The 27,098-nt window shown below is 37.2% G+C and overlaps 1 protein-coding gene across 1 annotated transcript in view; it reads right to left on the reverse strand.

Annotated features, from left to right (window-relative positions):
* DIAPH3 (diaphanous related formin 3) overlaps nucleotides 1-27,098 on the reverse strand; it is a 505,118-nt gene that overhangs the window by 369,965 nt on the left and 108,055 nt on the right. The window contains exon 4 of the mRNA XM_047080525.1: nucleotides 21,788-21,915. Coding sequence (XP_046936481.1) covers nucleotides 21,788-21,915 — 128 coding nt within the window. The remainder of the gene's footprint in view (nucleotides 1-21,787; nucleotides 21,916-27,098) is intronic.

Here is a 27,098-nt window from a genome sequence, read left to right on the forward strand (position 1 = left end):
GTTATGGTCACTTAGAAATAGCATCCAGGTCTGCTGATGCCCAGATTCACACCCTTACTTTACATACCTAGAAAAAAAGTACAAAGCAATGATGCTTCCCATGCAGTATCACTGAGCCTGTTCCAACCTTCATGCCAAATACATCAATTCTGATTTCAGAACTGGTACTTATCCATACTGAACCAAGGATGATGAATCTGGAGTCCCTGTCCTTAGCACACTTGAGGACTTGATTGACTGCAGCTCAAAGGGTGATGTTTCATTACTACTCAAACAAGTGTTCATTAACAAAGTCACTCAGCCTTTATGAAGGTCTCACTGTGTGCTTAATACTACAATAGGTATGACAAATACAAAACTGAATAAAACATGTTCTCTGCCCTTGAAAAGATCACAGACTAGTGGTTGAAACAAATGTTGAGCTAAATCATTTCCATAATATAATAAATGCTATAATCATGGTACTAAGGGAACAGAAGATAACAGCATCTACCTCTCCTAGGAGCAAAGCAACTGATGTCTGACCTGAGTTTTCAAGGTTAAGTCAGAGAAAGAGCTGTTTCTAAGGCACTGGGAATGCATGCAAAGCCATTAAAAGAAATGGTCTGTGCCGAGTTCCAGAAACGGCTGTATGAGGTAAAACCAAAAAGGTAGGAAGGAGCTTCTGAAAAAAACTCTATACAATGTCATGGGCAATGGGAAGCCATTAGCACATGTGGTAGGCAGAATAATCTCACCCCTGCCCCCACCCCCACCCAGGAGATGACCACGTCCTAACAGCAGAAGCTATGATTATCTGAAATAGCAAGAAGAGGAAACAGAAAAGGAAATTCAGGTTACAAATCACAGGATTTTAAAATAGGGAAATGACCCTAAATTACCCAGGTGAGTCCAACCTAATGACCTAATTTACTTAAGTTGAAAGCCTTTCCCCGCGGGATTGGAGAGATGAGGCAGAAGAGAGATGCAAAACATGAGAAGGGCTCAAAGTTTACAAGCTTAAAGCCAGAGAAAGGGGAATAGGAGCCAAGGAGTGTGGGTGGCCTCTAGAAGCTGAGACAACACTCACATGGCAGCTAGCAAGAAAAAAGGGATGTCAGTCTCAAAACTGCAAGGAATTGAATTTGGCCATTAACTCAATCAAGTAAACATCAAGCACAAAGGATCGCTCTCCATTTATTCAGAACTTCTTTGATTTTCCTCATGATTTTGTAGTTTTCAGCATAAAACTGATTGCTAGTGAAAGAATATAACCAATTTTTTTCAGGTGAAAATTTTCCTCTTAATATTGAAGTGCACAGGGCAGTATTATCAACGATATATATGCACACTGCTGTACAACACAGCTCTGAAACTTTTGCATCTTGCAAAATAAAGTCGATTTTTATCTTGAATCCAGCAATGTTGCTGCACCTACTGATTAGTTGTAGTTTTTACAGATTCTTTCAACTTTTCTATGTAAACATGTCATCTACAAAGAAGACAGTTACAGTTCTTCCTTTGGGATTTATACATTTTTGTTTCATTTGTACCTCATCACTATGGCTAGAACTTCCAGCACTGTGTTGAACAAGAGTGGTGAAAGCAAACATCCTTGCCTCATCCCTAGTGTGAGGCGGAAAGTATTCAGCCTTTCACATTTAATGTTAGCTGGAGAATTTTTGTAGATTTAGGTTATCAAATTGAGAAAGTACTCCTCGGTATTAGTTTCCGAGAGTAGCTGTAACAAAGTACCACGAAATAGAATACGTAGAGGAGAAGTTCATTCTCATAGTTCTAGAGGCTAGAAGCCCAATGTCAGAAGTGCTGGGCTCCCTCTGAGACTATGGGTAGACCCCTTCCTTGCCTCTTCCTAGGTTCCGGTGTTAACGGCTAATCCAGGATTTCCCTACCTCCCATCACATGGCACTGTCTCTCTCTTCTTAAAAGAACATAAATCGGATTAAAAGCCCACTCTATTCCTTTATGATCTCATCTTACTCCATCTGTATTGACCCAATTTTCAAATGAGGTCCCATTCTAAGGCGCCAATTTGGACTTAACATTTTCCTGGGGGACACAATTCAATCCATAACGTCTTTCCTCTTCTGAGAGATTTTATTAGAAGTGTTTAGTTTTTGTCAAATCTTTGCATCTATTGATATGTGATTTTCTTCTTTAGCCCTGTTGATATAGTGCATTTCAGTTAAGATTTTCATGTCTATATTCGTGATGGACATTAGTTTGTAAATCTGGAGTTTGGGGTTTTGATTGTTATTGTCTTTGTTTGGCTTGCTATCAGTATCAGCTTCATAAAATAAATTGTGAATTGTTCCCTGCTCTTGTATTTTCTGGAAAAGGCTGTGTAGAATTGGTATTAATTTTTCTTCAAATCTTTGGTAGAATTCTCCAGTGAAAGCATCTGTGCTTGAAGATCTTTTAGGGACTCTTAAAATAGTAATTTAATTTCCTTAATAGCTAGAAGACTAGTCAAATATTCTATTTCATATTGGGTACGTTGTAGTACTTTCTTCTTCAAGAATTAGTCTTTCAAATAAGTTGTCAAATTCGTGTGTTTAAAGTTGTTTGTAGTATTGCCTTATTACCCTATCGACAATGAGTCTGTGGTGATATTCTGTTTTATTCCTAATACTGGCAATTTGTCTCTTTTCTTCATCAATAATAAAGGTTTATCAGTTTTATTAATCTTCCCAAAGAACTACATCCCTGTTTCACCAATTTCCTCTATTGTTATTCTGTTTCCAATTTAATTGATTCTACTCTTTATCGTTACCTTATTTATATTCTATTTTGCTTTTTAGATTAAGGTGAGAACTAAAATTATTTATTGGAGCCCTTTTACTTCTCTAATGTATGTACTTAGTCCTACAGATTCCCTTTCTCAGTACAACTTCAGATGTGTGCCACAAGCTTTGAAATGTATTTTCATTAACTTCAGTGTATCTTTTTATTTTCCTTGAGACTTCCCCTTTGACTCAAGGATTATATACAAGTGTGTTGTCTGCTTTCCAAATGTTTGGATATCTTCCTGTTATCTTTGTTATTGATTTCTAGTTTGAGTCTTTTGGTAGAAGAACACATTTGGTATGGTTTCAATTCTTTTAAATTTGATGAGGTTTGCTTTGTGGCTCAGGATACGGTCTAACTTGGTACATGTTCTAAGAAGAGAATGTGTATTCTGCTATTAACTGAAATGTACTATACTATGCATTATGTATTTTACTTAATAGTAGTGTTGAGTTCTTATATCTTTAGTGATTTTCTGCCTAGGTGTTCTATTGATTATTGACTGAGTTGTGAAGTCTCCAAATCTAATTGTGGATTTATCTATTCCCTTCAGTTCTAGTATTTTTGCTTCATATATTGTGGACATCTGTAGCCTGATATGTATACTTAGGATGGGTCTTTTGGTGGATTGACTCTTAAAAATCAATCTTTTTCTTTACTCTGAGATCTAAATGATTGGATATTAAAACAGCCACAACTGCCTTTTGATTAATGTTTGCATAATATGTCTTATTATCATTTCACTTTCCATCTGTCTATATCAATATATTTGAAGTGAATTTCTGATAGAAAGCATATAATCAGGTGATGTTTTTTAATCAACTCTGCCAGTCTCCTTTAATTAGCATAACCATTTACACATAATGTAATATTGACATGTTAAGCTCTAGTACTTATTTTTTGGATCTTGTTCATTCTGTTTGTTCATTTTCTTTTGCCTGCCTTCCTGTGGTTTACTTGAACCTATTTTAGAATTCCATTTTGATTTATTTATTGTATTTTTTATTTATAGCTCCTACAGCTTTTTAGAGGTTGCTCTAGGTACATCAGAATATATCAAAGCTTATTGGCGTCATCGTCTCACACGCTTGTGCAAATGGTAGAAGTCTTCCATCCCGTTATGAATCGAATAGTATCCCTCCAATTCATACATACAGGCCCACACCCACAATGTGATAATATTTGGAGATAAGGCCTTCACAGAGATAATTAAGGTTAAGGGACATCACAAGGATAGGGCCCTAATCCAGTATGACGAATGTCCTCATAAGAGGAAGACACCAGGATTGCACACCCACAGAGGAAAGGCCATGCAAAGACACTACAAGACAGCAGCCACCTGCAAGCCAAAGAAAGAGGCCACAGAAGAAACCAACCCTGAGGGCACCTGACCATGACCTTAAGGCTTCCAGCCTCTGGAATACTGAGAAAATAAATTTCTGTATAAGCCACCCAGGTTGCAGCCTTTTTATTATGGCACCCCAAGCTAACACATCTCCCTTTATGCACTTTACCCTCCCCATTTAGAGTATCATTGTTATAAGTACTTCCTCTATGTACAGTGAGAACCTCATTAGACAGATATAAGTTTTGCTTCTACCAAACATAATTTAGAAAATTCAAGGAAAGGAAAGTACACTTACCCACATTTTTATTTACACTGTACACTTTCTCTTCCCAGTATTTCAAGGATGCCTTCTTGTGTTTCTTTTATTATTATTATTATTTTCTTATTCTTTTTCTTATTATTCTTTTATTATTTTTCTGTTTCGAAAATATCATTAGCTATTCTTTTAAGGCCAAAAATTCCCTTTGTTTTCTTTCATCTCAGCATGTCTTGATTTTGCCTTCATTCCTGAAGGATACATTCACAGCACGCAAGATGCTGAGCTGGCTGGCTGTGCTTGGCTTTCTTCATTTAAAAACTGTTTCTACCACATGCTTTGGGCCTCCATAGTTTCTGAAGAGAAATCCAGTGTCGTGCCATTGGTTCTCTCCATAACAAAAGTGGCATCTCAGGTTGCTTTCAAGAATTTTTACTGTTTTCAGTTGTCAGAAGTTTGACTATGGAAGGTCCTAACGTGAGTTTCTCTGGGTTCACCCTATTTGCAGTTTCACTAGGTTTCTTGAATCTGTAGGTTTAGGTCTTTTGCCAAACTTGGGAAATATTTAGCCATTATTTCTTCATGTAACTTTGCTATCCTCCCACCTCTCAGATGCTCCTAGGATTTGGATAACAAAATGTTAAATCTTTTATTATAGTGCCACAGTTGCCTGAGGCTCTGTTTTGGTTTTGTTTTTCATTTCCTCTCTGTTCAGATTGGGTATTTTCTATTATTCTACACTGCAGATCACCAATTCTTTCCTCTCATCCCCGCATTTTGTTGTTGTGCCCCTCCAGTAAGTTTTTCATTTCAGTTATTGTAGTCTTCAATTCCAAAATTTCTATTTGATCTTTTAAAAAGAATAAAGTTTCTTCTATTTCTTTACGGAGACTATTTTTTTTTCTTTCAGCATATTCATACTTGCTCATTAAAACATCTTTAGGATGGCTCCTTTCAACATCTTTATTAGAATGTTCAAATATCTCTGACAACTCATTGTTGTCATCTATTAGTAAAGGTCTTTTTGCACTCAGTTTGAAACCTTCCTCCTTTTTATTATGACAGGTTTTCTATATTGAAACCTGGAAACAGGTTATTATGTTATGATACTTCGGATTTTATTTCAACCTCTTGTTTTTTTAGCTGGCTTCCTACAATACAGCTCAGGTGGAGGAAGGAGGACAGGCATCCCCTCAATACCGCCAGGTGAACACACGAGTCCATGCTCTCCAAATGGCCTCTGCTGATACCTCAGAAAGAGGCTTCTTGTTATTGCTGGACATGGATGGGTGTCTGAGCTCCCCACCTGGCCTCCATGGTACCTCCCTGGCAGGGAGAAGTAGGACTGCCTTGTTATGCTCACGTAACCCCCACTAGAACCAATGGGAGGGGAGGTTTGTTTCCAAATCTGTTTTTGCCAGGTGTACCTATTACTGTAATTAATTTAATAAAAATTACATAGACAAGTCACTGCCAAAGAAGCTGCTATTTCTATGAAAACCAAGCCTAATGCTTTGAAAAAGTTTTTTAAATGGCATTTTAAAAAATGTCAGAGAAGTAGACGTGAACACAAGTGTTTACTATTGAGAGACATCAAAAAGACTTTACAAAAGAATTCTGTATACTTTATAAGAGCCTCTACATTTCTGTTCCACCTTAAAATACCAATATGAGGAAGACAGTGCATCATGGATGTGGTTTATATAATCATCTATTTCTACTCAGGAGTAGAGTAGGTGCTACTCTGACCTCCTCATCAAAAGTATAGAGGAAAAAAAAATGTTCAATCTTTTGAATCCAAAGGATGTTTAGGATATATGTAAATCATTTATCATTCCCTGTGTTAGCCCTAAAAACCAATAGCATCAAACAAAAGGACTTCTTCAGTAGACACACACACACTTCCATATAGTGCCTTTTTAAGTAGGTGATATTACACATTTGTTTCTTCATTTTGCTTGTGTTTTATCTATTTTCTTATAATGAACTCCTACTTTTTGTAGTAAGAAAAATTTTTAATTACCTCCAAGAATAATCTTACATAAACACCTAGGGAAACACAAAGTTATTTTGCTCAAAATCAATATAAGAAACATCCTGAAAGGGGAAAAAAATATCACTGGTCACATGTGACAAAGTAACGAATTTTATACCTAAACCTTAGAAGGTCAGCTTTAATACTGTGTAATATCCAAATCCAATTTACATTCCTCGGTCAGAGTAATATATCACCAATGCTGAATATAATTATAGCTTATTTTAGCTTTCATTTTCACCTACTCTGAGCAAGGTGACTAAATACTTACAATGAACCGGCAGGGGGCGGGGCGGGGGGGGGGGGGTTGTAGAGGAGCACAAAGCAATTAACATGCCCTATAGGACAAAACAAACATACACCTCCATCCCAACTGATGGGCATCCACAAAAATTACACTAAATTATACAGGGAATGCAGTAACTAAATAATGTTCTGATTTAAAAATCTACCAAAATTCAAAATGCAATCATTAATACATATATTTTCTAGGAACTGGCTTTTAAAGGAATTATATATTTAAAACCAGTCACTTATTCTCACTTCTAATATTAGATGAGACCGTAGAGTAACAAACTAAGTAGTCTATTCTCTTAGTTACTTTCTAGCAGTAACATATTGAAAGGTATAAACTATCTAAAAAAGGTAGTTCAAATAGCACAAAAAGAAAACCAGATGAACTGCAGTGATGTAACACAAATCACCAATAAGAAACATGAGCTCTTGATCTTTAAGTGAAAAGACAGTAAAAGAACTATAGAGTTGAAATAACATATACTGGCATGTGCTCTAATTAAAACTTTAGTCCACTATTAAAAGAAACATTGCAGAAAAAAAAAATCTTTTGGAATGTATTAAATAGGAGTAAAGGAGTTTCTTGGTATCAAATCAAAATATCATTACTTCAGGAAAGCATTAATGAATTTTTCATCTTAAACAGACTAATTTGACAACCAATATGCAAGGGGGGAAAGAACCCATTATAGTGCAGGTCTTCCACCATCTGTTTTCACCCGAAGTACTTGCTACTATTGCCCAATACTAGTCCCATAAACTTCATTATTAAGTCTATCATCTGCTCCTCATTCTGTCAAGTTCATTACTACCTTCACTCATAATGCTCCCCTCCAAAGAGCTGCCTCTTCAGTTACAAACGAAACTATTTCACCTTTCAAGAGCCAATGCAAGTTTGTCTTCTTTGAACTCTAGTTCATCTAAGTTTCTCCATTTGCTTACTGGGTCTTACCCACTTGGCCCCAGATCTCTCTCCAGTTACTGTCCGTTTCTTTTTTACAGCATAATGTCTCAATTGCCTCTGAAGAATGGTTAGTACAAGAAGTACTTCTTCACCATCCATTCTTTACCATCCATTTATTCCATCTCACTTCATCTGGCTTCTGCCACCCAGACTCCACAAAACTGCTTTCCTCGAAGGTCACCAAGAACTCTCCTCTTGCTCATTCTGGCAGTAACATCTTGCCCCAGGTCTCAGGAGCATTCATGTGGTTTGCCACTTGACCCTACTGAAACTCTCTTCCTCTCTTAGGCTCAGGAAACCAGCCTTTCTGGGTTCTCCTCCTCCCAAATGACCACTGCTCAGTCTGTTTTTCTGGTTTCTCTAGTCTTTCTAGACCATGGATAACTGCTGGAGTTCCCCAGGGCTTCTTCTGAGTGTTTTTCTGTATCTATCTTCCTTCCTTCCTTCCTTCTTTCCTTCCTTTTCTTTTTCTCTCTCTCTCCGCCCCCTGCACCCCCCCACCGGAACTCTCAACTATTCTCAGTGCTTTATGTACAGTCTAAATATCAACAGTAGGTAGGCATCTCCACGTGTCTCCACTGAGCTCCAGACTCCATTATCCAGCTGCTTGCTTGTTCATATCTCCAACTGTGAAACTCAAACATATCAAACTTAACGTGGTTAAAACAAACATTTTTGTTTTCCATAAAATGTATGAAACAAGTAACAAAACCATCTTCCTCTATCACTGTTAATGGCACTACTTTCATCAGGTCACAAAATCTAGATGTCATTATTGATTCCTCCACTTCAGTCACACACCACAGCCGATCTGTCAACAGGTCCTACAGTTTGTACTTCCAGTTTATCTGCAAAACCCACCCTCTCATCGCCCCACCACTACTACAATCCTCATCCAAGCCATACTCATCACTCCTGTGACTAGGCCATAGCCTCCTTTCTGATCTCCCTGTCGACTCTATCCTCCCTTCAATACACTGTCCCCAAAGCAGTTCCTTTTAAAAGGTAAACTTAGAAATATGTGATTTCCATGGGGTGCCTGGTGGCTCTGACAGCTCAGAACCTGGAGCCTGCTACGGATTCTGTATCTCCCTCTCTTCCTGTCTCTCTCTGTCTCTGTCTCTCTCTCTCTCAAAAATAATTGAACATAAGAAATACATCATTTGCTATGTAAATCTCGTTAACAGCCTCATACTTATTTAAAAAAATCTTATGTCTCCCCCCAAGTCACCCTTAAGGCCTCTCATGACCTGGCCACTGTCCACCTCCCTGATGGCTCCATGGCCTCTGAGATTCGACCTCCCTCCCTCCAATCTCCTGCCACTCTCCACTTTCCTCACCTCAGGGTCTCTGCTGCCCGAGAGGTGCTTCCTGGCCCTGAAGCAAAGCCTAAGCTTCTCTTAACTAATTCCTTGTCTTCTTAGTCTCTTACTCTTTACTACCTCAAAGACTTCCTCTGACGAGCTTGTATCTAAAAGTGCTCTATGCACTATTCTCAGTCCCTGATTTTTTCTTAACTGAACTGGTATCTTCTGTTATATATTTTCTAGGTCTCACCCCTAGATGCCTCATTCCTGTGATACCTAGCACAGCACCTGAGAATTCTGGTTGCATGAGTAGATTAACATCCTCTGCCGTACTCTAGTGCCATTTTATCCATACTACACACTTAAAGAGCTGGTGGTATCACTTACTCTATGTGTTCAACGTTCCTCTCCAAATGTGATCTCAGCAAGCTGAAGCCAGGAAGAGGCCTTTATACCTCTACGAGTTTTCCAACAGAGAGGCGCGTGAAGAAACTCAAACCACCAGACCCCCTACCCTAAAAACTGACTGGTGGCAGCTCATGCATTACATATTATTTCATGTTTTAACTTCCCTATTCTCTTTTCATTATTCAACTCCATTTAACATGCACCCTGATCTTCCGAGTCCATGTGACAGTTCCTCAACAACAATTAATTAATTAATAATATTCTGGGCTCCTCCTCAGAATGCCACAACACAGCAGAGATGCCTTATCTTCAGACTCAAGAATGCAAAGGCTCGGGGCGCCTGGGTGGCGCAGTCGGTTAAGCGTCCGACTTCAGCCAGGTCACGATCTCGCGGTCCGTGAGTTCGAGCCCCGCGTCGGGCTCTGGGCTGATGGCTCAGAGCCTGGAGCCTGTTTCTGATTCTGTGTCTCCCTCTCTCTCTGCCCCTCCCCCGTTCATGCTCTGTCTCTCTCTGTCCCAAAAATAAATAAATAAAAAAACGTTGAAAAAAAAAAGAATGCAAAGGCTCAAAACAAGTGCACAAAGAGTATCATCACAAGACTTGATCTCAAATTATTGTCCAAAAGAGCAGCCTCTAGTGACATGCGAATTTAAGCTTAAATTGCATTTCTTAGTCACATTAAGCATGCTTCAAGTGCTCAACAGTCATGTTTTGAATACTGAACAGAACAGACCAAGAACATTTGCTGTACAAAGTTCTACTGAACTTCTGCTCAAATGAGCCTACTTTCTCTCTAGCTCTGTAGAGGCAGTCCAAGTGACCTCAGTGGATCTAACCCGAATGTGTTTATCTTTTATGAATGTTAACATATGAAAGATGTTTAACGTATGAAAACTTAGAAGACTATGAGTTTCTTACATTTACTGATTGTCCCATAACAAAAGACCTAGAAATCCATGGCCAATATGGATGATAAAATTCAGTTTTATTTCACAAGTTTTTCTGAATCATAAAAATTAAAATTTCCTTCTATTGCCAATATATTTCACCTATGTATTTAGGCCTTAAGTAGACAGCTGACCTTTGAACACTGTGGGTGTTAGGGGTGCCAATTCTCCCCGACACAGTGGAAAATCCAGTATAATAAACATTTGATGCCCCAAAAACTTAGTTCCTAATAGCCCACTGTTGGCCAGAAGTCTTACCAATAACATAACCAGCTAATTAACACATACGTTGTATATGTGTTATACAGTGTATTTATTCTTACTATAAAGTAAGCTTTACAAAATGGTGAGAAATTCTAAGAGAAAATATATTTGCAGGACTGTACTGTATTTATAAAAAAAAATAGCTGTGTACAAGTGGACACATTTCAAATGTGTGTTGTTCAAAGGTCAACTGTAGTTATGTACTTTTTTATGTATAGAGACAGAGAGGAATACCAAGACAAAAATCATATTTTAAGTTCTTTGCTTAACTCACCAAGCAATACTTTTAAAACGTTGGTAACGAGGCCAAAAAATTAGTCTCAGGAAGAAACCACACAGACCCTTCATATGTAGGCTACTAAATAATAGGGGGGTTTAGGGTCTGCAATGCAATAATTTTTCCACTGAAGACATTCATCTTCGCCAAAGAAACCAAAGTATTCAGTAAATAACATAATGCTGGTAACGGTTACAAATGTGAACATATAAGGCTTACATTCTCTGAGGACACAGACAAAGCAACTGAAAGGCAAAGTTTCTTGTATTTCACCTCTACGGTCAGGAGAAGCTGTACACGTTTAAGAACAGCACTTTTCCCAAATTGTTATAACACTATCTTTTGTTGTCTTTTAAACAGTAATCTAATCTTTTCCCATAATTAGTTTTCAGTCACAATTCTTTCTCTTATGCCTGAATATCAAACTACTCTATTTTAAAAAGGAAGATTTGAGACCCTGTGTTAATTGTGACAGACTTTACATATGAATTTTTGAAAATTAATCTTCACTATTCAAACAGCAATTTATATTTTACTTTAAATAGACTAGGAGATATATATCATCAAGTAGATTGGGAGGATTTTACTTCTAGGGCCTTTCAGGTCAAGTATAAGTTGAGCTACACAGCTGTTATTCATCGTGTACAGAAAATACGTATTTCTCAGTTAAAAGCAATTACTATATTTCCAATGTACCGTACTTTTATTGTTAACCTTGCATCCAAAGTCAAAGCTTTTCAGATACAGATAGAGTTAACTTTGAAACCAAATAATTATGACATATTTTAAAACAGCTATAAGCCAAAACCAAACTGTAGTATGAATGACAATACACAAAGGACGAAGTCTCCCACCAGTAGGGAACATGAAGTCTTCTCGGAGATTTCTCAGAGAAATTACTCCAGCTTTGGTAGGACTGGGAAAGCAGTGGAAAGTATTGGCATGCCCTTTAAAATACCAGGTTAGTACTCATTTATAAACATTAATATTTTCTTTCAGGGCATTTTACATTAATATTTCATTCTTTTAAAACACTTTGGAAAGGACTTCAAAATGACCTAAAATTAGAGGGCATTTTCAACAAATATTTCTTTAATAAGCAATATTAAGAGTCATAAAAGTAATGGATACTGAATGTTAATTTAGACATAAATAATACAAGATATATCCTAAGATATATGGTATTGTCTAAATACAGAAATAAAGAATATTAACATCTTACCTAGACTTGGTGACTTTTTATTGAAAACAACCTAGAAAAAATGCTTTGTAGAGGTAAAAGTACATCTCCCTGAGAAAAGTTCTGTAAAATAAACATGAATCCAATGGGTATTTTTAGCGTACCAAAGGGGATGTTCCTGTGACTTTCATGATGTGCCATACTGCCGATTCCCTCATCCTAGCTACAGGCAGTCACACTGAAGGCTGTCGTGGACCACACCTTTTGCACTGCCTGTCAGACACACCCCTCCTCTCCGTTTCTACCCCTTAACAGCTGGTGCAAAGCCCATGCCCTTTGCCTTATCCAAGACAGAACTCCCCGCTAAAGGCAGCCTCTCATGGATCGCTCGTTTCTTTTTGGGATTCTCTTGATACAAATGCTCACTCATCCTTGGAGGTTTTAAAAATCTTTTAATCTTTCAGACTTCAATTCCTTTATATATTCCCATAGTCCTGAACTTAACTTTGAGGATATAATCGTCATGCAGTATTTATGTCCAAGAAGCAAGCAGCTAACCAGAAGAACCAAGGTGTTTAAGCAGCAATGTCTAATAGAATTTTTTTTACGGCGACATAAATGGTTTCTATGTGCGGTTCAATTTGCTAGCCACTAGCCACAAGTGCCTCTTGAGCACCTGAAATGCTTACCCCCACCCCGGCTTCACTAGTTTAAATAACCACAAGGACCTAGTAGCTACCTTATTAAAACAGCACAGGAAGGAAAACAGAGCCATCTGTATCACATGGCCTCCTGGCATCACTAGAGGAGGGGAAAAAAAAAAAAAAAAGGAAAGACAAGACAGAAGAAATAGAAGAATGTAGACCACCCAGGAAAATCTTTACCCTTGCTGCCCACTTGAAAAACTACCACTATTAATAACACCATACACCTATACATATTGTTAATTCCCAAACTTTTTTCTAAGGCTTATTTTTATAAAGAAATTTTGTATCTCATGTCTTATTTTAAAATTCTAAAACATGTCAGGCAATAAAAATAAACTGAAGCATATTAGTGAGAACATTTACTATCCTCCTCCTCTCGGTTCTACTAAAGAAGAGGCCTTCTCCTATGTTCCCCAGAAAAGAATATTAGGGATTACTTCCAGTCACTCCCTCCATCTCATTATTTGGAGATTTCCCCACCCCACCCCCCCACCCCCCACCACCCAGAAGGACTGATTTATCAAATTAGAGAAAGTGGGGAAGGGATCCTGACCCTGGCCTACAGTTGTCAATTCTTTCTACTGAGGACAGTGTGGGAAGTTTGATTCACTGGGATGAAGTACACTTCACCTTCAAAAGTCCCAGTTGTGCTCTGCAACTTGGCCTTTCCAGGAGTCCAGAGGTTATTCCTAAGCTCACTTCTGTTATCTACTTTAACATGTTCAGAACTCAAGGGCAAAAAGGGAATTTATCCATATCTCTTCAAAACCAGTCCTTTGCATGTTTCTGTGTGAAACAGGACAGCTGTTAGAGAAAATAAAGAGTAAAAGGTCTCTTTTTTAATGTAATCGAGGGATAAGTACTAAACAGAAAAAGAAGATCTTTGGGAGGCAAAGTAAAGGTGAGGTATTGAGAAAGTATTGAAGTCAATGTGGGAGCTGAGCTAGTGACCATTTATTTATCTGGACTAAACGGACAATCTTCAAATAGAGGTAAGTTTCAAGAAATCCAGAGCAGGACAGCCCTTTGTATTCTTAGAAAGTTTATGCCCAGATCCAAGTCCTGTAGCATATCATGAAAATACTTATTTTTATCTCCTAGTAGTAAGATAAATGAAACTAAAACCTGGAAGAAATGAGAATTTAACACTTACTGACCTATTCTCTGCCCCACTAAATAATGTACAGATGCTTGACCCCTTTCTTCTCCTTCCCCTTCTTCCCCTTCTGCTGTTCTGATCTAGTTTCAAAGGGGCTCATTTTGTAGGCTCAATGCCGGCCCCCGTTAGCTTCATGAACAGAGTTCTTGTCCTCCCCCTCCAGCCCAGGGGTGGAGCAACTTCTCACTGCTGCCAATCAGGTCCTCACTGCTTCTTATGTGGTTTCTCAGTCTTTCCATCAGTTATTTAACCTATTTCTGGTATTAACTTCTTTAAAAAAAAAAAAATTACAGCGTGCTCTCTGGTGTCTGTCTTCCCGCTAGGACTCTGACAACATATATATTACATACATACATACATATATATGTGCATATGTATGTACAGTTTCATTCTGATTCCTTCCCATCTCCTTCCTAGGAAAGGATCTTTGCTAAGACTGACAAAAGCAACAGCAACTCCTCTAGGATCATAATGTAGTATAATTAAACTTTAGGAAGAGGTTCATCTGGGTAAAAGTTTGACTTGTCGATGTTTCGGTTTGGGTGCTTTGAAAAGGCTGTACACCCCCTCCCACCACATGTCATTTAGATTCACTGACTAAAATTAGGGGTTCTGCAGACAGGAGAGAAGGATGAAGGCCTGGGGGACTGGGCGCTAAGTCGTCCTCGCTCAAGGCATACCCTATCTCTCATCATAAACACTGTCCCTTCCCCCAACCCAGGGACAGACACAGGGTGTTGGAAACGCAGACTTTTTACCCAAGTGGGTAAATTTACTCCTGCCATGAATTTCTAGGATGTTTTTTGAGGAGTATTATCACGTTCCACAAATCTCTAATGCCAAACCATGATTTTCAAAAAGATATAAACATCGCTTCACCCAGAAAAAGTCAACAGTGTCAAATATTTATTTACTACGTTAATGAGGGAACCAGCAAGATGGTGAGGCTGGTTCAAAAAGAACTAGAAAAATCAAAGGATTTTAAGGTGCCTTAAAGGATAGAAGAATGCTAATTGAAATGCAAGACCGATATCCTGCAGAGTAATAAAACCATAACTTCTAGAGTTCAACTTATTAATATATAACTTTATTTATTTACTTTGAGATAGAGATAGCACAAGCAGGGAAGGGGCAGAGAGACAGGGAGGGAAAGAATTCCAAGCAGGTTCTGTACTGTCAGCACAGAGCCCAACACAGGGCTCAATCCCACAAACCATGAGATCATGACCTGAGCTGAAATCAAAAGTTGGATGCTTAACCAACTGAGCTACCCAGGCTCTCCTCTAGAGCTCATCTTGGGGGGGGGGGGGGGGGCAGGGTAAGCAAAAGTAAGGTAAAGTAAAATAAGTATATGAACATATTAACATAGGCACTTAAAAAATATGAAGAAAACCAAAAAACAGTTAACAGGAATTCACCACTGACCAACTGGTCTGACAAATAAATGATAGAAAGGAGGAAGCCCTCTACTTGTCTGTTTATATCCTTCTGAGAAATTGGGATTTGGGGCGCAAAACTTTAATACTTGTTTTTCTTGTATTAAAATAGCGATCTGCAACAATTCTACCAAAAACCGTCACTGAAATAAGATTTTAAAGTTGTATCTGTGGTAACAAGAAAGTAAAGTATCCTTAAAAGAAAAATTTAAAGAGAGAGAAAGAGGAATTCAGAGAGGTAAGCCAGCCTTGAGCCCCACTTGCTCTGCCCTATGGGACAGATGCAAAGGAAATCAACGTTTCCTTTGTGATTGTGGTACAAGAGTCAAAGGTACAAGAGCCAAAGCCTAGAAGCCATTATCAAGGCTAGGACACACGGCGAAAATGAGAATCTCAAAGGGTCACACTTGCAATAAGAAGGTAAGCTAGAAATAAACCTATCCACCTGCCCAGTAAAGGACAAGGCAAATATGTTCTAGTAACATATAACCCAAGTTAGATACATGTAAGGTGCCCATGTGTTAAACATAACACCAAAAACAAAAGTCCAAAACATCTCAAGCCAGAAATTTTAGTTTAAGTTGGCCCTGGGTTATTAGTATCCATATGTGTCTAGTAGTTGAAAATCATTCAATTCATTCTAGCAAAATATATCTTCAAAATAAATCTCAAAGAAAAAGTTCAAAGGGACAGGAGGCCACTCTCATTACAGAGCACACAAAGAAACAAGACATGAGTAAAGATGGAAAGGACTAACCAGCCAACCAAATAACCAAGATCAGGCCTGAGAAATTTTCACTTACTAGATTACAGACCTAGAAAGGAGGGATACTTACTATGTTTAAAGAAATAAAACAGGATTAAAAATAAGCATGAAGCAACAAATTATGAAAAAGACAAGGAGTTTTAAGACAGAAACAGAGGCACCTGGGTGGCTCAGTAGGTTGAGTGTCCAACTCTTCATTTCAGCTCAGGTCATGATCTCAGGGTCTTGAGATCAAGCCCCACGTCAGGCTCTGTGCTGACAGAGCAGAGCTCCTCTCTCTCTGCCCCTCCCTCTGCTCACACTCTCTCTTTCAAAATAAATAAACTTAAACATAAATAAATAAAATGGAACGAAGGAGAAATAACAGGGATGCAATTATAATAATGGAAATTTAAAATGCAACATATAGCTCAGTAGCATATTAGACACCAGTGAAGAAACAAGAAAACGAGAAGATCTAATAAATAAATATAAATGCTTCCAGAATATAGAGGAAGAATATAGAGGGATATAGAGGAATGTAAACTATTAAGTTGATAATAAATAATGGCATATGGAGGAAGAAGGCCCGCATCCTAACATATATAAAATGAGGAAAAATTGTAAAGGGATAATAGCTGAAATTTTCACAGAATGTATTAAGGACACCAAACCATACTCAGCAAGCCTCCCCAAAACCCTAGAGGATAAATAGGAAAATTTCCACCTAGACACAGAACAGAGAGAAAAGGCAGATTACCCGGAAAAAAATGAGTTTTAGATCAAGAGCCAACACTTTGAAAACAGCAATGCAAGGCAGAAGAGGAAATACTATCTTCAGTGCACTAACTTATCTAAAAGCCCTTAGGAAAAGCATCCTTCAAAAGTAAAGGCAAATTAAGTCACTTTCTGACAAATTAAAGAGTTTTACCATTAAAAGACTTTGGCCAAGGGAGCCTAATAATATACTTGAAGCAAGAGTCAAATCATCGGAGACAAATGTGTAATACCCAAAAAGGAATGACTAAATGAATGTGCAAACATATATACATATACACATATCTGTAGTTTGACTCAATAGTAACAGCTAATTTGTGACATTAAAAAGAAAAAAAATACAATTAATATATCACACAACACTAGCGTACAAATTAACAGAAGGTGATTGGTGTTCAATGTTCTTAGGTTCAAAATACAGGATATTGCTTATTTTTGTCCCTTTTAGGCACATGAATATTAAATTTCCTTTTTGAGTGTGTACATGCTAACTTTCTTTTCTAAGATCAGAAAGGGAAAATGTGTTCCAAATTAGTAAGTAAGGAAAAAAGTGAAATGAGAAATTAAAAATCTACCCAGAAGAATTTAAGGAAGAAGAGGAAGAAGGAGAGGAATAATACAGAAAAGGAACAAAGAGCAGAAGGGTGGGTGTATAAGGGAAGATGAACACAGTGCAAGCAGCATAAACTACTTGAAAATTCAAAATGAAATGTCAGGTACAGATTCCAATACGTTTTTACAGTGGCGATGGAAACATAAAACTACCAGAAAATGACAAAGACTATCAGATTTGTATACTTCATATACTATTTGTAATAGATCTTCCTAAAACATAAGAAAAAATAAAAGTATGGAAAAGTATGGATTGTGATGGTGTGTGCGTAGTTGCACACATCAACGTACTTAAGTCTATCAAATACAATAGAGAGGGAAAGTCTCAGAAGAATGCACGGAAGAATTTGCTGTTTACAGGAAGTGACAAAGATAAAACCAAATAATAAGCAAATTAAGAAGACAAATATGGTGAAACTATAATGAAAAGAAAAAACAAAAATAACCCCTAAATTCAAAACAGCACTAACCACAGTATAGCGGGAGAACGGGGCATAGAATTAAGCAGGGATGCATGGAAGCTTCCAAGTTACAAGCCTTATTTCTATCTTAGCTTCACAGGTAGGCAAGTGGGTGCTTGTTTTTCTCTTATCACAATGTCTTTACTACATGTTTAACGTTTTATGAAAATATAATTTTAGGGCCGCCTGGGTGGCTCAGTTGGTTAAGCATCCGACTTTGGCTCAGGTCATGATTTCACAGTTTGTGGGTTTGAGCCTCGCGTTGGGCTCTGTGCTGACAGCTCGGGACCTGAAACCTGCTTCAGGTTCTGTGTCTCCCTCTCTCTACCTCTCCCCAGCTTGTACTCTCTCTCTCACTCTCAAAAATAAACATTAACAAAAATCTTTAAGAGATAAATAAAAATACATAAAAATTTAAATAACTATTAGCAACTTCAAAATTATTGGTCTTGACTTTTTTCTCCAGATCATGTTAGTATCAATGAGTATGTTGATCTCATTACTTGCCACAAACTTGTCTCTCACACAGTGGTATAAGGCACAAAATATGTGTCAATTCTAAAACGAAGCCCTTCTATCAACTTTGTGTAAGCGCAGAAAAACTAGATTCTAAACATGGCACTGATCAAATGGAATAAAGATCCACAAAGGCTGCTCAGTTGCTTTACGGTAAACATTTTACTGCACGTTTTTCTTAAAGTGATTTTTTGGAAGTTACAGTTATTATCTTAATCAAACCTAGTTCCAAAACCCCTTAGAAATTTAATGAAAAGATAATGTTAGCAAAAAAAAAAAAATTCTTGTAAACTTCAAAATGCACATGTTAACTATGAGTAAAGGAAAATAATGCCTAAGATTAACACGAGACCTGATAGATTGGATTTTCTGAGCCAGAAATCGTGCCCTTGACAGCTACATCAAATTGAGAAAATGAAGATACATTCTGTAATTCATTTGCTATCTGCATAGATGAGTATGGACGAAAATGCTTGTTATCAATCATAATAATGTTAGTGTCTACTTTTTTACGTTTCCACCTCAACGTGTTCAATAGCTGAAACATAATTGTTGCCTATGTCAAGATCCACTAAAAGTTATAATTGACAATTTGAAGAAGCTGGTCTTTTCCTAGTGTTCCAAAACTAAAGCACTGTGTCTTTTAGCTTAAAACTGTCACCGAGAATATTGAATAATCAATAAAACTTCAAAACAGAAGAACTTTGTGGTCTTCAAATCAACTCTTCATAAAAGGTGGCAAGTAACATGATATTTAATGCACTGGTTTTCACATAATTCACTGTCTGGAGGGTAGAAGGTTGACATGGCTCATAATTGGTAGGTAGCGTTTCAGAAGCAGATAAACGATTCTGCAAGTATTGCATATCTAGATGAGGGTGGGGTGGAGGGAAGGGAGGTTTTCTTCTTGATCCTTGACTTTTTATTTAAATAAAACTCAATCCCAAACCAACACTGGAGAACCATCATTAATCAGTTCCCATGTTTCTTTTTTCAAATTTATTCAAAGACATTGAAGAATTTTAACTCTGATTTACTCAATAATACTACAGGGCTAACAACGATCTCAAAAGATTCTTAAAAGAATTTTAATTATTTTTCTCTTGAAATTGAGTCACACACTATACATCAAAAAATATGAAAAACAGACTTTACCAGCAGACACAAAACTAATAGAAAAGTCCAAAGATTTGAACATAGGCATAAATTCAACTTTTACACATCCAAAGAAGCCATTCCACTAATTGGAGCACTGCACACAGAAATAATCTTGAGTATCTTCTCAATTTTCTCTCTACATCAAGTGCCACAATTTCAGAAAAACTTCTCCAATGGTAAGATTTTTATCATTTATAGGGAAACATCGATAGCTTGTGGATTCCTGGTAATATAGCAGGTAATATAGCAGTTTAAGGCAAAATCACATATAAATGTATCCGCTGTAATATACATGAATTCATACATAAAAGTTTTCCTTTTGTTATCATAGTCACCTAGTCAAATTATGAAGATAGCAGGAAGGGTCTGCTTCTAATCAAATTGAAAAACCACGGAAACAACCATTGCTCAGTGGTTGCCAGATAAACTAAGACATGGAGTGCATCTCTCCAGTCAACCCCAAAATATCCTTTTGCTACATTTAAACTCCATAAGTATAGGACCTGGATCTGCTTTGCTATTTACCCAAGCCCCACAAGACAGGGCTTTATAAGTATTAGGTGCTCAGTAATTATTTTTTTAAATGAATATATTAAATAGGTACAGATTCAACTGGAAAGCAGAGTTCTTCATGTATGATTATACCTGCCAAATAAATTCTCAATTCAACTCAGTGTCTAACAATAGCCAAGGTAAAACTGCAGGAAGCTCAAATTAAACTTCATTGTTTCAATCGACAAGTCTTCACTGAGTACTTTTTATGTACTGTGTGCTATGAGTGGTAAAGAGAAGTAAGTAAGACATAGCAAGTCCTGGTCTCCTTCCCCTCATTAAGCTTACAGCCTAGAAAACAGGCTGGATGGGGGGAAATATGGAAAAACAAAGATAAAGTTGAAATATACTTTGTTTCCTCTTCATACTCCTCAGTTAAACCTCACTCACTTCATGTCTCAACAGGTAAGGTCTTTTTGTTTTAAATAGGTGTACTGTGAAGGATTTTTTCATACTGCAGCCAAACTTCAGAAATGTCCAAAAAAGTAGTAACAGAGCAGACATCAAAGAGATTCTATTACATATTATTAACCTCTGTAGTCATTCTAGCCCTGACAATTATTTATACACACACACACTTTTCAAAAAATTTTTTTAATGTTTATTTATTTTTGAGAGAGAGAGAGACAGACTGTGCAGGCGGAGAGAGAGAGGGAGACACAGAATCTGAAGCAGGCTCCAGACTCTGAGCTGTCAGCACACAGCCTGACATGGGGCTCAAACTCACGAAGCATGAGATCATGGCCTGGGCCAAGGTCAGACACACAACTGACTGAGCCGCCCAGGTGCCCCTCAAACACACATATTTTACACACATCTAATACACAGTATTTTCTTATGCAAAAACAAGCATTCATTTATTATACAAAAGAAGCCAAAACTGATCTACCTCAGACCCTTACAGCTCTGAAATTTTATGACTACTCAGACATTTCATAACAACTTCTGCTTGAACTTTTTCAAGAATATTCTGAGCCTGAAAGTCTAAAACTTGATTTATAGAGACATCTCTATTAGAGTTGCTGGATCCAGGACACCTAGTTAAATTTGGATTCCAGATAAACAAAATCTCACAGTGTCCGTATATCTGAAATTCAGATTTCACTCGGCATCTTGTATTTTGACTCACTACATCTGGCAATACTAACCTATGTGCTCCTATAAAGACATAATTTCCAATAAAGGATGAGTTAAATAATAGTATTTCTTTGTGTGTCAAACAAAAATCAGGCACTATATATACAATACCAAAATTCACATGTAACTCAGCCATGTTACATTGATAGTTTTTGATCATGATGATTTTCTTTTAAAAAACACCATTTCTTCACATTTTTAAGGAAAAAAAGAGTAAATTTGTTCTTGTTTTTAAGTCCCCAGGCTATGAATCACTTGGTAATAAACACAAAAGTACTGATGACATTATATTACATTATGCATACAAACATTAGATACTCAGTTTTTACCTTGAGACACCATTGAGGTATACCACCCAGGAACAGACACTATAAAGAAAGTGTTAAATGAAAATAACAGATTAAAGACATCTGTTTAATTTACTAACATGCCCTGATGATGTTCAGATAGATGAATTACCTGACAGGATTACTAGTCAAAGATACGCGGAGGGACTCCAGGCATGTGACAATGTCATCTGCAGACCCCATTTTCAGTTCATGGATGAATTCCTGAGGTGAGATCTGTCGCCTACTCTTAAGACTTCCCTGTAATTTAAAGAAAAAAAAATTTATCTTCATTAAAGCACTATCAATTACATTAATCCTATCTTTCATATAGCAGCTGCATGCAACTACTCCGAGCAGTCTTACTTTGCAGGAATGATTCCTCTGCTCACAAATATAAATTATAATCTACGATATTCACCAAAGATGAAACACCAAAAGGTTTGCAAATTAAAAGGACTTTCTCAGGGTGCCTGGGTGGCTCAGTTGGTTAAGTATCTGACTTCGCCTCAGGTCATGATCTCACAGTTGTGAGTTTGAGCCCCGCGTCGGGCTCTGTGCTGACAGTTTGGAGCCTGGAGCCTGCTTCAGATTCTGTGTCTCCCTCTCTCTCTGCCCCCTCCCCGGCTTGCATTCTGTCTTGCTCTCAAAAATAAATAACCCCGGCTTGCATTCTGTCTTGCTCTCAAAAATAAACAAACACTAAAAAATGTATTTTAAAAGTAAAAGGACTTTCACAAATGCAAAATATCATGGAAAACAATGAAGTGTGGAGACATACATATCATAGGAAATATCTGAAAATAGAGTAATCTATTTTAGGCACTTGCAACATAAAAATCAAAACTCAATACAAGAAAAGCCCTGTTAAAACTAATCTTCTAAGCACCACAAAAAAGCCTTGAAGCTACTGACTCAACTACCATTAAGTGCCTAGTTCTAAGCACAATATACAAAGAGATGATCAAAACCTAAGTCTGGAAGGAGAAATGCAAGCACAGTAGTAATACTTTCTGGTGAATCTAATTCCTGTAATACAGTACCTACCTAAGGACCCAGAGGAGGAATCCCTAACTTGGTGAGCAGATGAGGGAAGCCCGAGTAAAAGCACGAAGGGAAGTCAGTTAAGGGGACTGAGAATTAGGAACTTCTTCCAGACTGAAATAGGGCACATGTGTACAACCACAAAGAAAACCAGAAGCACTTATAGCCAAAGATATCAGCCAGATCAGGGAGGGACAGAGCACCGCTAATCAATCAGATTTTCCAGGGCAGTTTTGGAAGGATCACTCTGGCAGCAGTATAAAATGCAGATTAGAAGAGTTGGAGTTCATTCATTATTCAACATTTCGTGCCTACTAAGTGTCAGACACTGTTTGAAGTGCTATACAGAGAACAGTCAATAAGAGACAAACATCCCTACGTACATGGAGCTTTCTTCTCCATGGAGAAGAATAAAGCCAGGCAGTCAATAAATGAACTAAGCAGTTAAAGTAGTTGCTTTGTAGCTACGGAAAAGTGCTACAGAGAAACATAAAAGCAGAGAAGTAGAATAAGGAGCACAGGAGGTGGTTTGCAATTTCAAACAGTGTGGTCACAGAAAAACTCGCAGAAGAATCCTAAGGCCTCAAACTTGAGTATTAGAATAAAGGTGTGAAGGACAGAGAAGTAACCATACCTGTAACTGAAAAGTTGTAATGGAAGGGACTGTACCCTCAGAGGCCACCCAGAGAACTCTGATTTTACTTTCAGATGAGAAGCAACAGAAGCAGCAAGACCGGTTAGAAAGGCACAAACATAGTCCAGATGGAAAAAATGAAGCAGCATGAACAAAGTCCAGAACTGAATCTACTTAAATTACGGATTACACATCCAAGGGGAAGGAATTATACATGTTCAAGAGCAGATTAGTTGGGGTGTCAGGAAATCAGATCCACTTTTTTTTTATTTTTTATTATTAATTTGCCATAATATTGTCCAAGAAAACACTTCCAATAACACAAAACAAATTAGCACAGGAAAGACAGAGGATTTTCATCAATAGCAGAGTGGTTATTTACCAAAAAGAAAAAAAAAATTGAGCAAAATCTACAAAAATAAATTTGAAAGGAGAAATGAAATGATTTAGTGAAAATAAACACTTTTGAAATCAGTGACTGTTATGTATCATTAAAAAGAATACATTCAACTTGTACTGACAGCCATTTTTGGTATCCTTTTCTGCTTTAAATTACTTAAGTATTGCCTGTTCAACACAGAAAATTTGGAAATCAGAAAAGCACTAGGAAAAAAAAAGTGCCTCAAAATGACTCTTAATTTGATATTTCTCTTTTAAGTGTTTTTTCTCATTTAGAATATGTAATATTCCCTATACATTCATAAACACATGTACTTTACTTTCAAAAATATTATGTCATACATATTGTTCAGTAGGCTACTTTTATCTTTAGTAATATTTCATGAATATATCCCACATCTTAAATGAAAATTTTTTTCCTGGCTACAGACTGTTAACATACCATTACTTACATAATTTAGACCCATATTACTGGGCGCGTAGGTTGCCCAATATACTTTCTTGGTATCTTAATTTGTCAAGTTTCCTGTGCATACTGTCAATATTTTTTTAATGCTTACTTACTTCTTTTGAAAGAGAAAGTAAGTGAGCACACGCATGCAAGCAGAGAGAGAGAGAGAGAGAGAGAGAGAGAGAGAGAGAATCCCAAGCAGGCTCCTCACTCTCAGCACAGAGGCCCATGCAGGGCTTGATCTCATGAACTATGAGATCATGATTTGAGCCAAAATCAAGTCAGATGCTTAACCAATAGAGCCACCCAGGTGACCCATCAGGTCATTATTTTTATCAAAATATGTATCAACAGAAGTTAAACTAGATCTTTTTGTAGTACTTCCTGAATTTATCACTGAAATAATTATGATATGGAGGGATCAAAATACACCAAAGCTGAGATCAACTGGTTCCTTTCAACAAAAAATGGGTAAACACATATAGTCAATACTTTTGAAATGTAAGAATAAAAAGCAATAAATGCATTTGAATAAAAATAAAAGTGATTTAGGGGCCCCTGGGTGGCTCAGTCGGTTAAGCAGCCAACTTCGGCCCAGGTCACGATCTTGCAGTTTGTGAGTTCGAGCCCCGCGTCACGCTCTGTGCTGACAGCTTGGAGCCTGGAGCCTGCTTCGGATTCTGTGTTTCCCTCTCTCTCTCTCTGCACCTCCCCAGCTCATGCTTGCACTCTGTCTCTGTCAAAAATAAATAAATTTTTAAAAAATAAGTAAATAAAAAATATAAGTGATTAAAAAAAAAAAAAAAGTAATCACCTGCCCCACCACTTAACCCTATCTTTCAGAGGCCATCACTTTTAATTCCCTTAACTGTTTCTTCTGACGGTTACTTAATATGTCCAAATAACATGTTTACTCCGATTTTCTTAAACTTCTAAGTTTTCAATATTACCTTTGACTTCCATTATGAAAGATAAGGAGCTAGTTATATTAAAACAGTGGAATTTGTATTCTTCCATCTTCTGACTATAGTTATAAGTAAACTCAGTTGAACCAGAAGATGCCAATTCCATGACATAGAAGCTGACTGAATCCAGGCTCTATGAGATCCAGAGAGATTTTTGGATCACTGAACTTAGTAATTCTTTAGTTTGTTTCATGACACAAAATAGGACATCATATGCCCCCATTCATAAAGTCTTCCAGCTACTGTAATTCCCATGTTGGTCAAACCAACTCATTGGTGCCCCCACAACAGTGGAGATGTGAGAAGCATGTTGGATCTTCCCATTCCTATTCAGTATTTTACCGGAGGTACGAACTAGTATGGCAAGGCAATAATGACAGCAACAATAGAGATTAGAAAAGAAGAAGAAGATAGTCTCTACTTGCAGATGAAATTATCTACGTGAATTCATCAAGATCACAGAATAAAAGCTCAACCTTCAAAAAATATTTTTATGTCTAAATATTACTAGTGAGAAATGAAATTTTACAATTAACACTTGAAATAGCATCAAAAAAAGCCCTCACAAAATAATGAGGAAAATTTTTAACAAAAGAAGATAAATACCTATATGGAGAACTACAAATATTGTGAAGAGGTATTAAAGAGGACCTAAATCAATGATCTTATGCCAAGTTCATGGGTCAGAAGGCTCGGTATTATTAAGACATTGTTAAGAAATACATTTTCTGAAGGACAATGTATATATTCAATATATTCACCATCAGAATCCCAGCAAGTTTTTCAGAAATTGAGAAGCAGCTTCTAAAATTTATATGGAAAAAAAAAATAAAATTTATATGGAAATGCAGGAAACCTAAAGTAGAGCAATTTAAAAGAATAAAGTTGGGGGGATTTTTCCAATTTCACGATTTACTATAAAGCTACTAAAATCAAGTTAGAAGAGTAGAAGCATCAATAGAAAAGAATCCAGAAATACACTTGCACCTATGTAGTCAATGATTTTCAACCAAGGTGTTAATGTAATTTAATGGGGTAAGAAGAATCTCTTCAACAAATAGTGCTGGAACAACAGGACATCCAAATGAGAAAAAGTGAACCTAGACCTTAGACCTAAATGTGCAAGCTAAAACTTAATGTCTATAAGAAAACATAGATGAAAAGCTTCACTACCTATGGGAAGGCAAAGATTTCTTAGGACAAGAGGCACTAACTAGAAAATTATTCATAAATTAGACTTCATCAAAATTTAAACCTTCAATTTTTCAAACAACTCTTAAGATAGTTTTATTGAGACAATGAAAAGGAAGCCACAGGCTAGGGGAAAATATCCATAATACAAGTCAAGAAGTGTGCAGTCCGAGTCTACATAACATAACAAGCTAAATTCCTGAATGGTGGCAGAAAACATGAGTCCGCAGTTAGAGACAAAGGGCTGTATTATGCCTGTGTTGGTTCCCTGACCCACCAAGTCCCAGAGGGGCAACACAGGGCTCCCAGATGGATGATCAACGCCTCCACATGCTGTAGAATGCATTATAGGATACTGAGCATGGGGAACTCACCAATTTTAAAGTGAACAATAACAAGCCTGCTCATTGTCTACAGGGAGACATAACCACCTTTCAAGGCAGCTCACTGCAAGCACAACCCTGAGAAATGGATTCAGTAAAGAGCAGTCAAGCCTTCCATTCTTGGTATAACTAGAATAAATATACAGAGGTACTCAGGAACTATGGCAGACTGCCTCTCCCAACAATAAATGCATCTCATAAAGATTTGTATTCAGAACTTTCAATGAAGTCCTACAACTCAGTAGTTAATAAGACAAATAACCCAGTTTAAAAAATGATCAAAAGACTTCACGAAAGAAGATACATGAATGGCCAATAATCACATGAAATAATGTTCAAGATAATTTGCCACCAGGGAAATGCAGTTTAAAACCACA

This window comes from Lynx rufus, unplaced genomic scaffold, assembly GCF_022079265.1.
Source record: "Lynx rufus isolate CCGP_SWC_20201006 ecotype Redwood Valley unplaced genomic scaffold, mLynRuf1.p SCAF_1, whole genome shotgun sequence".
In the NCBI taxonomy this organism is placed as follows: Eukaryota; Metazoa; Chordata; class Mammalia; order Carnivora; family Felidae; genus Lynx; species Lynx rufus.